This window comes from Polypterus senegalus, chromosome 3 (assembly GCF_016835505.1).
Source record: "Polypterus senegalus isolate Bchr_013 chromosome 3, ASM1683550v1, whole genome shotgun sequence".
NCBI classification, from domain to species: Eukaryota; Metazoa; Chordata; class Cladistia; order Polypteriformes; family Polypteridae; genus Polypterus; species Polypterus senegalus.
In genome coordinates, this window is record NC_053156.1 from 305,469,156 (window position 1) to 305,482,566 (window position 13,411).

At 50.6% G+C, this 13,411-nt stretch overlaps 1 protein-coding gene across 2 annotated transcripts in view; it reads left to right on the top strand.

Annotated features, from left to right (window-relative positions):
• The window catches only part of kif6 (kinesin family member 6), a 129,390-nt gene that overhangs the window by 65,460 nt on the left and 50,519 nt on the right, over positions 1 to 13,411 (top strand). For both annotated transcript variants that reach the window (XR_005633145.1, XM_039749546.1), the window contains exon 13: positions 3,175 to 3,354. Coding sequence is in view for 1 of the 2 variants with exons in the window: in XM_039749546.1 (XP_039605480.1) it covers positions 3,175 to 3,354 (180 nt within the window). In the remaining variant the exon portion in view is untranslated. The remainder of the gene's footprint in view (positions 1 to 3,174; positions 3,355 to 13,411) is intronic.

Consider the following 13,411-nt stretch of genomic DNA (forward strand, 5'->3'; position numbering starts at 1 on the left):
GCTCCCCTCTGGACTCTCTCGACTGCTGCTGTGTCTTTTTCTAATATGGAGACTCAAACTGCACCCAGGACTGCAGGTCTGCTTTCCTAAAAGAGCCGTGCAGTGTGAAGTATTATAATTGTAACAGTTAAATTTCCTTCCTAATTTGAATCTCTTCACTCGCGTCACCTCTTCACGTCCTCCAGCCGCTCCTCCTCAGTTGCTCTCCATGGTCCTCAATGAGCCTTGTTGCCCTCCTCTGTTCGTTCTTCTTGTGCTGCTTTGTGTTTTTTGTACCCTGGAGTCCACAACAGCACTCGGTACCCCTGATGAGATCTCACAAGTGTGTTAAACGACTCAAGCAGACCTCCATTGACTTGTGCTGTCTGGGCGCTATATAACCTGACACCCTGTTGGTCCGTTTCTGTCCACTTCCTTCTCCATTGGGTTCTGCTCCCCACCCAGTTGCTCTCCGTGGTCCTGAATCCGCTCTGCTGCTCGTCCTGACTTTCTCTGGTGCTGCTGTGTCTTTATGGAGACCCAAACCAGACGTAGGACTGCAGATGAGTCGTCACAAGAGTGTTATGTGCCCGTAGTAGGACCTCCCGTAAACATCAGGGCGCTATATAACCTAAAGTCCTATTGGCCTCCTTAGTCACTTGTGTCACCTTTTACTTGCTATTTGCGTCACCGGTTCTGCTCCTTCATCCTTTCCCCACTCGGTTGCTCTCCGTGGTCCTGAATCTGCTCTGCTGCTCTCCTCTGCACTTCCTCTGCTGCTGTTTGGTCTTTTTTTTCTTACAGTTGTGATCCACTGCACTATTTTTTTTTTTTTTATTATTTTAAGCTCCTTAAAGCTCAGCACCTTCACTCTTTCCTCATCAGTTGTTCTTCTCTGTTCTTACTCTTTTTGGCAGTGTGAGGACCACAGCAGCACTCGGTACCCCTAATGAGGTCTCACAAGTGTGTTAGACACCTCAAGACCTTGACTGCGCTTCACACATCAGGACACTAGATAACCAGACGTCCTCATAGTCATCTTACTCATTTCTGTCCTCTTCAGTCAGTCCTCTTCTTCTTCTTCTTCTTCTTCATCTTCATCTCCCCCAGTCGTTCCTCCTCAGTTGCTCTCAGTGGTCCCGACTCGGCCCTGTTGCTCTTCTCTGGACTTTCTCTTTTTGTAATATGGAGGTCCAAGCTGCGCACAGCACTGTGGACAAGTCCTCCTCTGCAGGGTGTTGAGCAGCTGATGTAGGACCTCCGTTGACTTGTACTCTACACATCAAGGCGCTATATAACCTGCCTCAGTCCCCTTTGAGTCGCCATTTGCTTTGAAGGTGCTGCTCTCCGTGGTCGCCCTCCTCTGACCATCTCTTTTTATTTTTTAACGTGGGCAGCAGGTGACACCTCACTTGTGTGTTGTGTGGCTTTTCATTTAATTAACAGTACTTTGTGTTCTTTTTTTATTGTGACATGGCACCTTTTGTTTTTAAATGGGCACCAATATCTTGTGAACGTTTGTTTGTGGTTGCTGTCTTGGTTGCTACCACATGACCACCGGAGGTATGATGTCATCACGGCCACAGTGTGCACCATTTCCTGAATGTCCAAGGTTGTGGATTCTTCTCCACTCCACCGTTTAGACTGTTTTCTCGTGATCAACGGGAGTCCCACACACTTTCAGAAATTGTCCACTAGAGGGGGTAAACGGCATCGAAACCCCGGCTGGACCCCCAAAGGGCTGTACAGATCTTGAGATTTACTTTAACAAAAAGCACCACAAAGCTCTGACGAGCACAAAGGAACAGGCAAGTTAAAGGACAGTAAACAAAGGCCCAATACAGAAACCGACATCGATGTGAAAAATCTAGAAAACTCGAAAATCCAAGATAAGGCGCAGTGAAGTCGAGATTTAACACTCTGCTGCCCAGCGCCTTTGTGGTGAACTGCGAGGAACGATGGAAGGCCCGCCCATAAACCGGATGAGGGGCCGTTCCTGGCAGTGATTGACAGGTGGAACCACCCACAAGACCCCCTTACAAATAAGATAATAGAAAAATAAACCAAACCGACATTAATACAAATTAAAAGATGGCGGAGTGCGACACACCGATTTATAATTTAAGGGCAGAGACACTTTGGACTCCTGATTCGTGTTTAGATTTTGCTGCTCTGCGTTTTTGCAGATGGTTCTAATAAGAACAAGAGATGAAGGGCGTGACGAGAATTCAAATCTCTCAGACCACCGTAGCTACGGCCATGAACGCCGAGAGCAGCGCACACCTTTACTGCTCCGGCGTGTTCTACAATAATCATCCATCCATCCAGGATCCAACCCACTATGTCCTAACTACAGGGTCACTGGGTCTGGTGGAGCCAACACAGGGCACAAGGCAGGAAACAAACCCCAGGCAGGGCGCCAGCCCACCACAGTCTACGATAATCAAATCAAACGGGAAAGATTAAGTTGCAATCATTTGACGTCCAAACACGAAATATGCAAATGAGAATGAAGCCGAGACCCTCAAAGTCGTCCCACTCAGTGCGACTGTCCCCTCGTGTGACCATCTGCACTAAACTGAGACCCTGCTGTTGTTCGGGTGTCGTCGTCGTCCAACCCCCGACGTTGTGATGTCACATTTGGCGTAAAATTGAATCGCCGAACATTGGGAACGTCTCGCTGGCATTAAGTGGTAAGAATTGGGCAAATACGATTGAAACAAACTGCTGCATCTCCCCAAAGTGTCTTGATATTTACACAGAATGGCAGCTTCTAAGGTAAGAACAAGACGTCCAAAATGGCGGCACCGCAATGTCAAAAGCATAACACTAAAGTTGAATAACTTTAAGAAAAATAAACACTACGGATGCGAAAATGAGAAAAAGTAAATGCCACGCCACAAAGAAAGCGAGATCCGTGACAGGCAGGGTCACACTCAAGCCATGTACTAAAGTGTAAAGTTATTGGCGTAGTCGGCAGGATCTGAGATGTGCTGGTGAAGACTCGGATTTGATGGGTCGACTTTCAAAACTTTCAAAGGAGAAGTTTGGCTTTGCCACAGTAGAACTGATGGCCCTTGAGGTGGTATAAATCAAGACATCCGTGGCTGGGCGTCACCGTGGTGGTCTTCCCCTTGATGCCCCCCCTTTGCTTTGTGACTCTCCTGTTGTTATTTCCTTAAACTCACCGTGCAGGTATCCTGGTGAATATGCTGAAGAAGGAGAAGAAAAGAGCCCAGGATGCCATTAACCAGGCGTCCGTGGGTTCCAAGGAAGTTTTTGCCACAAAAAATCCAACACCTCCACCTACGGGCATTCAGACTGGCGAGAGCGTGACCACCGAGAGCAAGCGCCGCCCTCTGCATTTGAAAACAGGTAGGAGCCTCAGGGCATTTTACCATCTTTATTGCTGTGCCCGCTGTGTCGCTGCGTTGCGGTGACCAGTCGTCACGGCCCGTGGATGCCAGGTTTGGCATTAAAGCAGAACCTCAATTTTCCAGTTCCTGCATGACTGGGAGGAGGAGGACGTCTGAGCAGAGCTGGAGGCTCCCGTTACTGGAGTGGCCTGACAGGGCAGTGAAGCGGGACTGGAAGTGACCCAGTTGACGGGTTGAGTCCACACAGATGACGCACTCGGGGACACAGTGGGTGTCCCGTCACCTTTCTGCACTAACCCTGCGTGTGGCCATGTCCCATCAGAGGTGTTGGCGGTGAAAGGCACTTTATGAATGGGTTTGCTCACACCGTAGGCTGGGGACATGTGATGTAGCAGGGTGGCAGGCTGGTTGGACGAGCAGTGAGGAGAAAACAAAAGAACTGGTGGGGTCACAGCTACAAGTCCCCATTGACTTCAAACAAAGGAACCCGATCTGAACTGCCAGCTGTTAACGCCCCACTCACCTGAGCGAGGAAGGAGAAGGTGGGCGCCTGCCTACTGCAATGAGCTCCTGTGAGCGTGCAGAGCAAAAATGAACTGGACTGGCAAATAAAGCCAGCCTCCGGCAGCCATGGCATCCCCTTTTACTTTGACGGTTGAAGACGTGTGGACCCCCGTTGTGACACCAGTCTCAGCGCGTGGAGGCGTGTTGAGGGGACGATCGCCCAGTGTGACCTCGAGAGGTGAAGGGTAGGAGGAAGAGGAGGAGGAAAGATGAACGAGGCCATTGAGCTCCTCAATTTTTGGCACTGAAGTCGACGATGACGAGGGGATTTTATACAGCGAGGAGGGGATCGTCACCGAGGGACGGCGTGTCAAGTGTTTTTAGAGCAAGACGACGATGTGTGGGACCTCGGCGTTGGGCAAATTGTGACAAAAAAGATGCAACTTGTGGCAGTGGCCTGGGGTCTAGGGGGCTGTGAGCACCACCTTTCGTCGTTTTGGGTATCCCGCCGTATTTACTTGACACGTCCACGGAGGAGGAGACCACCAGACTTGTGATGGACGAGAGACCCTCTGTGCCACGTCTTAACAGCATTACAGACGGGTAAAGCAGAGCACTGAGGCCCCCTAACTACACAACCACATACACAGATTAGCGTGGGGCCCCCAGGCAGCTGCCCACTGTGCCCATGCGTTAAGTTGGCACTGCGCTGCGTCATTCCTGGCTGGGCTCGCGTTCTTCAGCACACTCAACGTAAATCTACCCACCGATGTTTGCTGGCACCGAGTGGGGTGGGTACCCATCTGTCTGCCCATTCTCTGAACTTCCAGCCACCAGTCTCATGGATACATTGGGCCACACGTTTGAATTTGAGGCCCGCGCGGGGGGGTGTTTGTGCCCCTCGCCACTCTTCGCTGGTCTCCGGTCTGATTTGATTCTGCGGGTTTAGAAACGCGTCGACTTTAACGAGGATCGTCTGTTTTACGTTCCGCTTTAGTTTTCACTTTTTTTAAGGTTTTATTTTACTTGTTTATTCAATGAGCGCCGTTGCCACTCTGGCATTTTGTTTCACCAAGGCTGCCATCTGGAGACTTCCGGGGTGCCAGTACAAAGGTCCGCATTGGGGCCTTCCAGATTGTCCGAGATTGCGGATGACCACAAAATGAGACCCGGCAGGTTGGACTTTTTGGGGCTACGTTTCATTGACGGCCATTTTGGGTTTTGCTGCGGCGTATTTGTAGTTTTTAGTGTCCTGCCAGGGGTTTCCTTCTCTTTTTGTCTCCTGGGCCTTTAGCGAATGACTTTTATCTTCTGTCCTCTCGCCGTGACACCCACCGGCTCAGCAGACCAGGCCTGGCATTCAAGTGGAGCCTCCATGAAGGTCACGACGCCCGCCTCTCTGCCAACTCTGTCTCCGCCTCGAGCTCCGTTTACATTCACGTGACGGCTGAAGATGAACGTCTCTGGCCCTTCATTATTTCTCTCCTCACACTGTGGTGCCCGCTGACCACTGTGACGTTTAAATGGCAGTCGCTCCAGTAGACAGTGAGGTTCTGCGCTCCCAACTTCAACAACGAACACAACGCCCACCTTGGCTGAGTTCTTCACAAGGGGAGGGTAACCGTAAACCTCTGGCCTGTCAGGACACCCTGGCTCAGGTGTGTTTCTGATTTTGATGTTTGTTTGTTTGTTTGTTCTTCTCCATTTTCTGAGTTCATTTGTATGTTTTGTTTTTTTTTGGGGGTCCCTGACTGTGAATCCGATGTTTACGTCTGGAGATTCATTTCGCTCTTGTAGTTATGGAAGAGTTTGGAACGTTTCATCCGCCATTTTGTACTTTCACGAGCGCCGTCAGTTTCCGTTTTTCGTTGTTAGGGCAGCGTCGCGCGTCGTTAGGGGCGTGTCCTCACAGGTTAAAAGGCTCACTTCCTCATCCAAATGGTGGATTCCTAACCAGTTTTCACAGAACTTTCCGCTGCAAGCGGCCTTTTGCTTTTTGACTGTTGGCTGCTGGTTTTTGGCTTTGCCACTCGTGTGTTTTGACCGTTTTTCTGTTTTCCCGTCTCGACTCGTGGTCTCAGTGCGCTGACGTAACACAGATGACTCCGAGGACTTAATAAAAGGAAGGCCAAAATCGTAAAATGAGGGTCCTGATACACAATCCAATAATCGACATCCAGAAGTCACAAAAAGTAACAAACGGTAAATTCAAAAAGGAAAGAAGCAACACGTCCTAACACAAAGTCCGCGACGCCTCTCCACTGCCAGCTCTCGCGTCTGCCTGGCAGTAGAAGGCCAGCTGGGTGGCCCCGCCCCCTAGGGCTCCACCCACAAAGCACAGGACGTGAGTGACAGGCCATCGTTAACTCATAATGAAGGGAACTAACAGAAATAACCACATGAAGAATTCATCCATCATTTCTCCAACCCGCCATATCCTAACTACGCGGTCACGGGGGTCTGCTGGAGCCAATCCCAGCCAACACAGCGCGCGAGGCAGGAATCAAACCCTGGGCAGAGTACCAGCCCACCGCAGGGCACACACACACACACACAAGGGCCAATTTAGGATCGCCTAACCTGCATGTCTTTGGACTGTCGGAGGAAACCCACGCAGACACGGGGAGAACATACAAACTCCACACAGGCAGGGAGGACCCGGGACGCGAACCCAGAAGGGTCTCCTAACTGCGACATGAAGAATTCAAACCTAACAGAATCAACTGGAAAGAAGCGCAAGACCCCATAGAGGTGGGCCCCCTTCACGCCGGCCATGGGGGGCCGTTTGTGCTGAGCTGATCCAAAAATTAAAATCCATTGGTCACTCAACTGCCGTCACTTCATGGAATGGAGGCCAAGGTGGACGGCAGCTTCTGGGCTGTGATAAAGTCTTTGCCCCCTTCCAGATCTTCTCGGAAATTGACAATGGTGACAGGCACCGCCACACAGTCCCGTGCCACTTCAAACAAGCCCGGACCCCCACTCAGCATGCAGGCCTGTGGTCTGCACAGACCCCACACCAGGGCTAAAAAGAGGTCAAGTGCCCAGAACAGGAGGGAAGAAAATCGTACAAAGTTTAGGAAAGATTTATTACCGAAAAAAAGTGAAACGTCCAGAGTAAAAAACACAAAATGGGCGCCAGAAAGGTCAGCCCCCAAGACGCAGACCAAAATCGAACGTAAAAATCAGAACGTCCATCAACCACACAATCCAAAGAAGTGAGCAGAAGTAAAGAAACAGTGACGGTGACAGTGACAATGACAGATCAGGGGACTGCATGGCGGGGCTAGGGGGAGGGACCACACGTGTACTGTTAGGAGGCCCCGCCCTCTCCGATTGAGCATCTAAACACCTGCACAGGCGTAGAAGCAGACGACTAAGAACAGGGCTGTGAAAAAGTCTTTGCCCCCTCCTCATCGCCCGCCTCTGTTCTTTTTTGCCTGTTTCACATCTCCCAGCATTAGAGGACGAGGGACAGAGTGGACCCCCCAGTGCCGGTTTTTCAGGTCAGACTTTCCTTTAGTCAGTCTTTACATTTAATCCAACTTTTATTCAGCCCCGCCGCATTTGGCTGGGGTCCGAGGCAGGGCTGTGTTGTTGGTACACAAACCCACCGACTCCGACTCGCCCGTTTGTGATTCGACTAAAGTGGAAAGAAAGTTGGGTGTTCTGACTCAAGGCACACGACGTGTGAGACGAGACGCCCGACGCTTCATCGCTGCCAACCTCTTAGTGCCATAAAGATGGTGACAGGCACCGCCGCACAGTCCTGAGCCACACCAAACAAGCCTGCACAGACCCCAAACCAGGGCTGAAAACACGTTTGAAGACAAGTGCCCAGAAAGGGAGAGGAGAGCATCGTACAAAAAGGAGGAAAGATTTATTACCGAAGAAAGTGAAACGTCCAAAGCAAAAAGTTTGACGTTAAAGTTTGGGCTGAAGGGCATCACGGTGCCACTGTGGCCTTACGAGGGAAGTTAAATAACAAAAGACAGAAGGCGCTTTATTTGAATCTAAAGGCTAAAGACACAAATACGTTAAATTTGAAATGTTACCACATCACGATTTCCATTTAGTCCACGTCGGGACATTTTCAGCGACTGCGACTCCACAGCCCCGGGCAGACGGCAGGCACAGGGAGACGGGCACAGGGATCTTCTGGCTGCTGTAAGAGGGAACATGGACTGCTGGTGTGCCCAGTGGGTAGAGTTCAGTGCGGGCCTTTTAAAATGGCGGGGTGGGCCTCCTGCTCAAATAGCCTGCAGTCTGTGATAATGAATGGAGAGAAGGTGGCAGCCAGAACCCCATGTGCCCACCCTCTGGGCAGAATGGGAATTGTAGGCCTGCTGGGATCTGCCAGGGAGGACAATCCTGTATTTTAGTGAGGGTCTGCCTGCCCCCTGCGGTGTGAGGCTGTGCCACCGGAAGTGCTGCTGCTCCTCAGTCGGGTGTGCCACCAGGAGAGGAGAGGAGAGGACAACGCCTGCTGATATTTGTCACTTGATCACAGGAATAGGACTGTCTGGCAGCTCCGAGGCACCCCCTGCAGGCTTGTTTGAATTTTGTACGCTCAAGTCGAGGTCGACCAATCAGCGGCACGCGATCTGGACCTGCGCGGTGATGCCATTGGGAAGTGACGTCCAGTGACGTTTGATGTGATTGTGACGAGGCATTGCTTGGGCAGACAGGCGGCCATTCTGGAGAAGGACGTGCCACATTGTAGGGATTGCGTCGTGCAGCCCACCCTGTAAGTGCTGGCAGCAGGCGGTGGCTGTGTTTGTGTCACGTGTGCTGGGGGCCGAGAAGCGAATCTTAACGTCACATTTTCATGGAAAGTTCATGATAGGACAGGAGTCAAAGGGGACCAACGGCCACAAACGACAGCAAGACGTCTGTAGAAAGACCTCTGGGTACTCTTGTGCCGAGATCTACCTCGGGGGGGCACAGATGGGTGGTCTGCCAGCATTTCATTCCAGGTGGACTATTAGATGTCCTTGAAGACCCATTTCTTAATAGAAGACCCTAGTGTCACTGTCACTTTTTAAAGACGGCTACTTGGAGACCACCAGACCACCGTGTAACACACACACACACACACACACTAGTGAGCGACCGAGTGGGACTGAGCAGCAAGTGTATAAAGTAAGTGAGAGAAGCGAAAGCGTTAGCTGAAACACAATGGGGGCCATGAGGATGAGGAGGGTAAAAGTCACGTGTGTCCCCTCGCCGCGTACCTCATATGGATGAACTGAGACTTCGTTAAAGGGGAGCACAAGGCAGACCATCGCACAGCTGCCTCCGTATCCTTACAAGTGACAGAACGTCACCTCACGGTTACTAATTTGGTGGACCCCTTTATCTGCGGTGACCTGTGACTGTTGAGGAGGTACCGTTGGTCCGATTGGAGCACAAGCTGCTGGTGGTGTCACAAGTGGGATTTGAACGGACATCCTCAGGGGGGCCGAGTCCGTCACCAGTACACCCCTCTGCCCACACACGTCGTCATGACGACAAAAATAAACTTTTCAAATGCGGGACGAATCGGATTTTCATCGGATTAATGAGGGAGGACGTTCCTCAAAGCACAGGGAGGCGTCCACATCATCACCAGGACCACCAAGATGGCAGGCGTCCAGAACCCCCCAGCGCCCCGCTGCTTCCAGACAAGCCTGATGTTAGGACTGTAAAGATGAGAAAGCACAAGTCGGAGAAGTGGCAGGGCAGGGCAGGGCAGGGGCAAGTCGTAACCCGCCGTGATAAAGTCTGTGCCCCCCCGTCCCCTGACATCTTCTCTGGTTTTGCTCGGTCAGGACAGTCGACTTGTTTCTGCCCCCTTTTTAAGTGATCATTTGTATCCCTGCTGTGGTAACTCCCTTAACAATGCGACAGTGGCTCGAAGGACAAATCCCGTATTTCTCAAGTCCGCGTCATTACCTCGCCGTCGCCGTTGAATGTGAACCTCCTTAGCGTTTTGTTTAAACTCAGACACACGCGACGAAGACGTCGAATTTCATTTTTTTCCCAAGAAAAACTGTTTTTACGCATAACAGAAACGTGTAAATACCAGAAAGTCACCAGTCGGTGACACACTTTGAGATGGCCACCAGTGTCCAGTGTGACATCACCATCGGTCTCTTTGGACACTTTTCTACCTGCACATGAGAGGGTCTGACCTGCACGACTGGCGCGCCCCTTGTGTTCCTGTGGGCTCTTAGTGACTTCCACACAGACATTGACAGCTTAGGGGGGCTGACGCCTTTCTGTCCCCAGACTCATTTTGCCTTTTTGTCCCACAGTTACTGCCACACCACGGTGAAGCTTCCCACGAGTGAAGTCGGCAGGCGCGTCACGTCGGTTCAGTCGTCCAGTGCCACATGTATCGGTGTCACTCTCCGTGTCGGCGTCATTTCACTAGTCCACACTCTTGTCACTGTCACTCCATTCAACTCGCTGTTCGGTTTCAGTTTGTTCTAAAACTGCCTTTTTATTTGCATGCCATGGTGTTTTGGTTGAAGACTCCGCCCCACTCATGAATATTGATGAGTTGAGGCGGAGTTGTGGCTCGGAGGTGACAGACCTGCGCTGGTATCAGGAAGGTTGCCAGTTCAAGTCCTGTTGCTGCCAGAGGGGATCCTCCTCCATTGGGCCTTTTGAGCGAGACCCTCAACCTGAGAACTGCACCCTGCAATGGCTGACCCTGCGCTCAAACCCCCCAAAGGGCATGCGAAAAGACCGTCACCCCTTGGGGATTAAAGTAGGGTACCCAACGTCGAGGGTCAGTCGGGCTTCACACGGCGCCCGCGTCTGACTTGACCAGAGCCCACTTTACGGGGAATTGTGAGGCCGAGTCTCACATGGGGGCAACGCCAAGGGGCCAGACAGGTGGTCAAGGTGGCTGCAGGAGAGGGGGACACATCGGGGAACATCTGGGGGGGCAGGACGGGATTGGGGGGTTGGATTTATTCCTTTCTTCTTTTTTTATCTCCAGATCCCTTCACCTTTTTAATTGTAATAAATGTGTCCTTTTCCTTGTATTTTGCATTTCTTTGTGTTCTTGTGGGTTTGGGGATTGCAAGAGCGCCTCCCTCTGGATAAAACTGGGGTACAAGATGGCAGGTGTGAAGAGGACCCTTCTTTATTTTCATTTTATTGATTTTATCAATTGCATCACAATAAGGAAAAAAAATAGACCTAGTTAGGTAGACAGATAGGAAAGGCGCTATATTAGTTTAGATGAGATCAGCTTTATTAACCCCAATGGGGACATTCAGGTGCAGAAATGTAAAAAAATAAAATACGGAGTCACAAGAGATAAAACAATCGAGGAGTAAATGAAATCCATTGGGCTGCACTGGGAAACCTGCATTACAGAAAAGGAAGGCGGAGACGCTTTTAACATTGAAAAGAACATTCAGTGGCTTGGCCATCAGTGCCAGCAGGGGGCTCCACAGAGCAAATTCTGAAGCAGTGGGAGATCAGGCGGAGTCGGACCCTCGGGAGAAGATGGCATGGGGCGTGCAGCTTTGAAATGAAGAAGTGCCCGCCTGTCCAGGAGGTGTTGGCCCAGTGCCCCCTCTGCCTTTGTGAATTTTCTCTCCTTGTTCCACTTCCCCACTGCGTTGGCTGGCATTGCCAAGTGAGCTCAGGCCAGGGTTAGCTTGGTGTATCACCATGTAGTGAACTTGCTCTCCATTATACGGAGAAAGTCTCTGTCTATCTGTCTATCTATCTATCTGTCTGTCTGTCTATCTATTCTATCATATAGTGCCTTTCACGGTTTTTCATACCTCAGCAGTACGTCTTTCTAGTTCCTCACTGAGACTGGGATCTGTCTTGTCTATTGTATAGCGCCTTTCATATCTGTATATCATAGAGTGCACGTCTGTCTGTCTGTTCTATAGCGCCTTTGACGTCACTCTATGTATGTATGTATGTATCTCTCTCTTATGTAGTCCTTCACATCTGTCCGTATATCGTATAATGCTGTTCGCTATCTCTGATATTCTGCCTTTCTATCTATTCTGTCTACACACCAGGTGACCTCTAGGAGGCGCTCTGTTGCTCTTCTCTTCACTTCTCTGTGTGGACCCTCTGACCGTCCTTTGCTCCCGGACCGTGAGTTCTGCCAGAGTTTGAGACCCCCGCTGCTCCACGTTGTGTTTCTCAAGTCGCACCTTGGATGTTCTTTTCAAATTGGGCGTCGTCGTCTTCGTCGTTTCCTCTCAAGCCCCAACCAGACACAATCCCGGCCTTCCCCCCCCCGGCCTTTATAATCTCCGGCGGACAAGCACGGCAGCTGCTTTCGTTTAGCGCGCGCACCGGAGCCGCACGCTGTTCCGCTCCACAGAGGAATGTCGAAACCGCGAGTGTCGATCGAGTGACGTCACGGATTCGCGGAGCACGACGCGGGGAAATCCGTGAAGTCCGCCGAGGAGAAAGAAGCTGGGAGGGAATGCGCGGCGAGTCAGGGGAGCTCGTGCCTGGGGGGGGATGAGAGTGCGAGAGTTCCGATATAGCGCCTTTCAACGGATTCGGGCTCGGAGCGCTAGCGCACGTTTACAACATTACCGGGTGTGTTATATGGGGGTCCCACGGTCACTTCCAACCTCCGGGGTCCTTGAGGTGTGTCACTGGGAGGATCACGATGTGCAAATGAGAGTCTGACTTTGTAAAGTAAGGCACGCTATGACAGACACTATATCTATCTATATATATATATATATTTATCAATCAAAGATGAGTGTCACAGCTGCAGTTGTCACCTTTGGGGTGACAGTGTGACATGAGAGAGCCATTTCCCCTGTCAGATGGCCTTATTTATATTAATTTATTTATTTTTATCTTTTCCTGTGAAGGACACTGCAGAATCCTAAGATCTCTGTCACACTTTTTGGGTGTACAAATGATGGCATTTTGTCATTTTCAGATATTGTATTACTTGTGTGTAGTGCCCTCCCCTTTGAAAGGCACTATATTAAAGGTAAAGGTCAGTAAAACTCACCTGCCTGTGCTTACACTACAGATAAAGTGTCACAGTGGAAAGGCACTATAGAGAGAGAGAGAGAGAGAGAGAGAGAGTCACAGCCTTGGTGCCACTGCCACAGAGTCCTCAAGTGTGTCACCATGCAAATAATAACTAACCTTATTACACCTGTGAAATGTGGCACATTAGGAAAGGCGCTATATTAAAGGTGACAGCCTGAGCGGAGGTCCTTCACCTCCTGGCACTCACACCGTCAGGTTCTAATGCTATAAAGCCACTTGTATTGGCATTCACAAAGGCAAGGCGCTATATTCTTTGTGAATCACTGGGAGGAGACCCACGTACTGTACAAGTAAGGACACAGTTTGAGTTTTGACATAAAGGACGCTGTTTTATGAAAGGCGCCACATAAACAGTGAAGGTCATCAGCTCAGCATCCTCCATTGAACGTCTGTGTGACACGGATGGGTCACGTCACCTGCTAGGTGGAAGGAGTTTCCTGAACCCCCCTATGAAAGGCGCTATATAAAGTAAGAAGGCCCGGTGACTTCCCCTGCCATTGTCCACA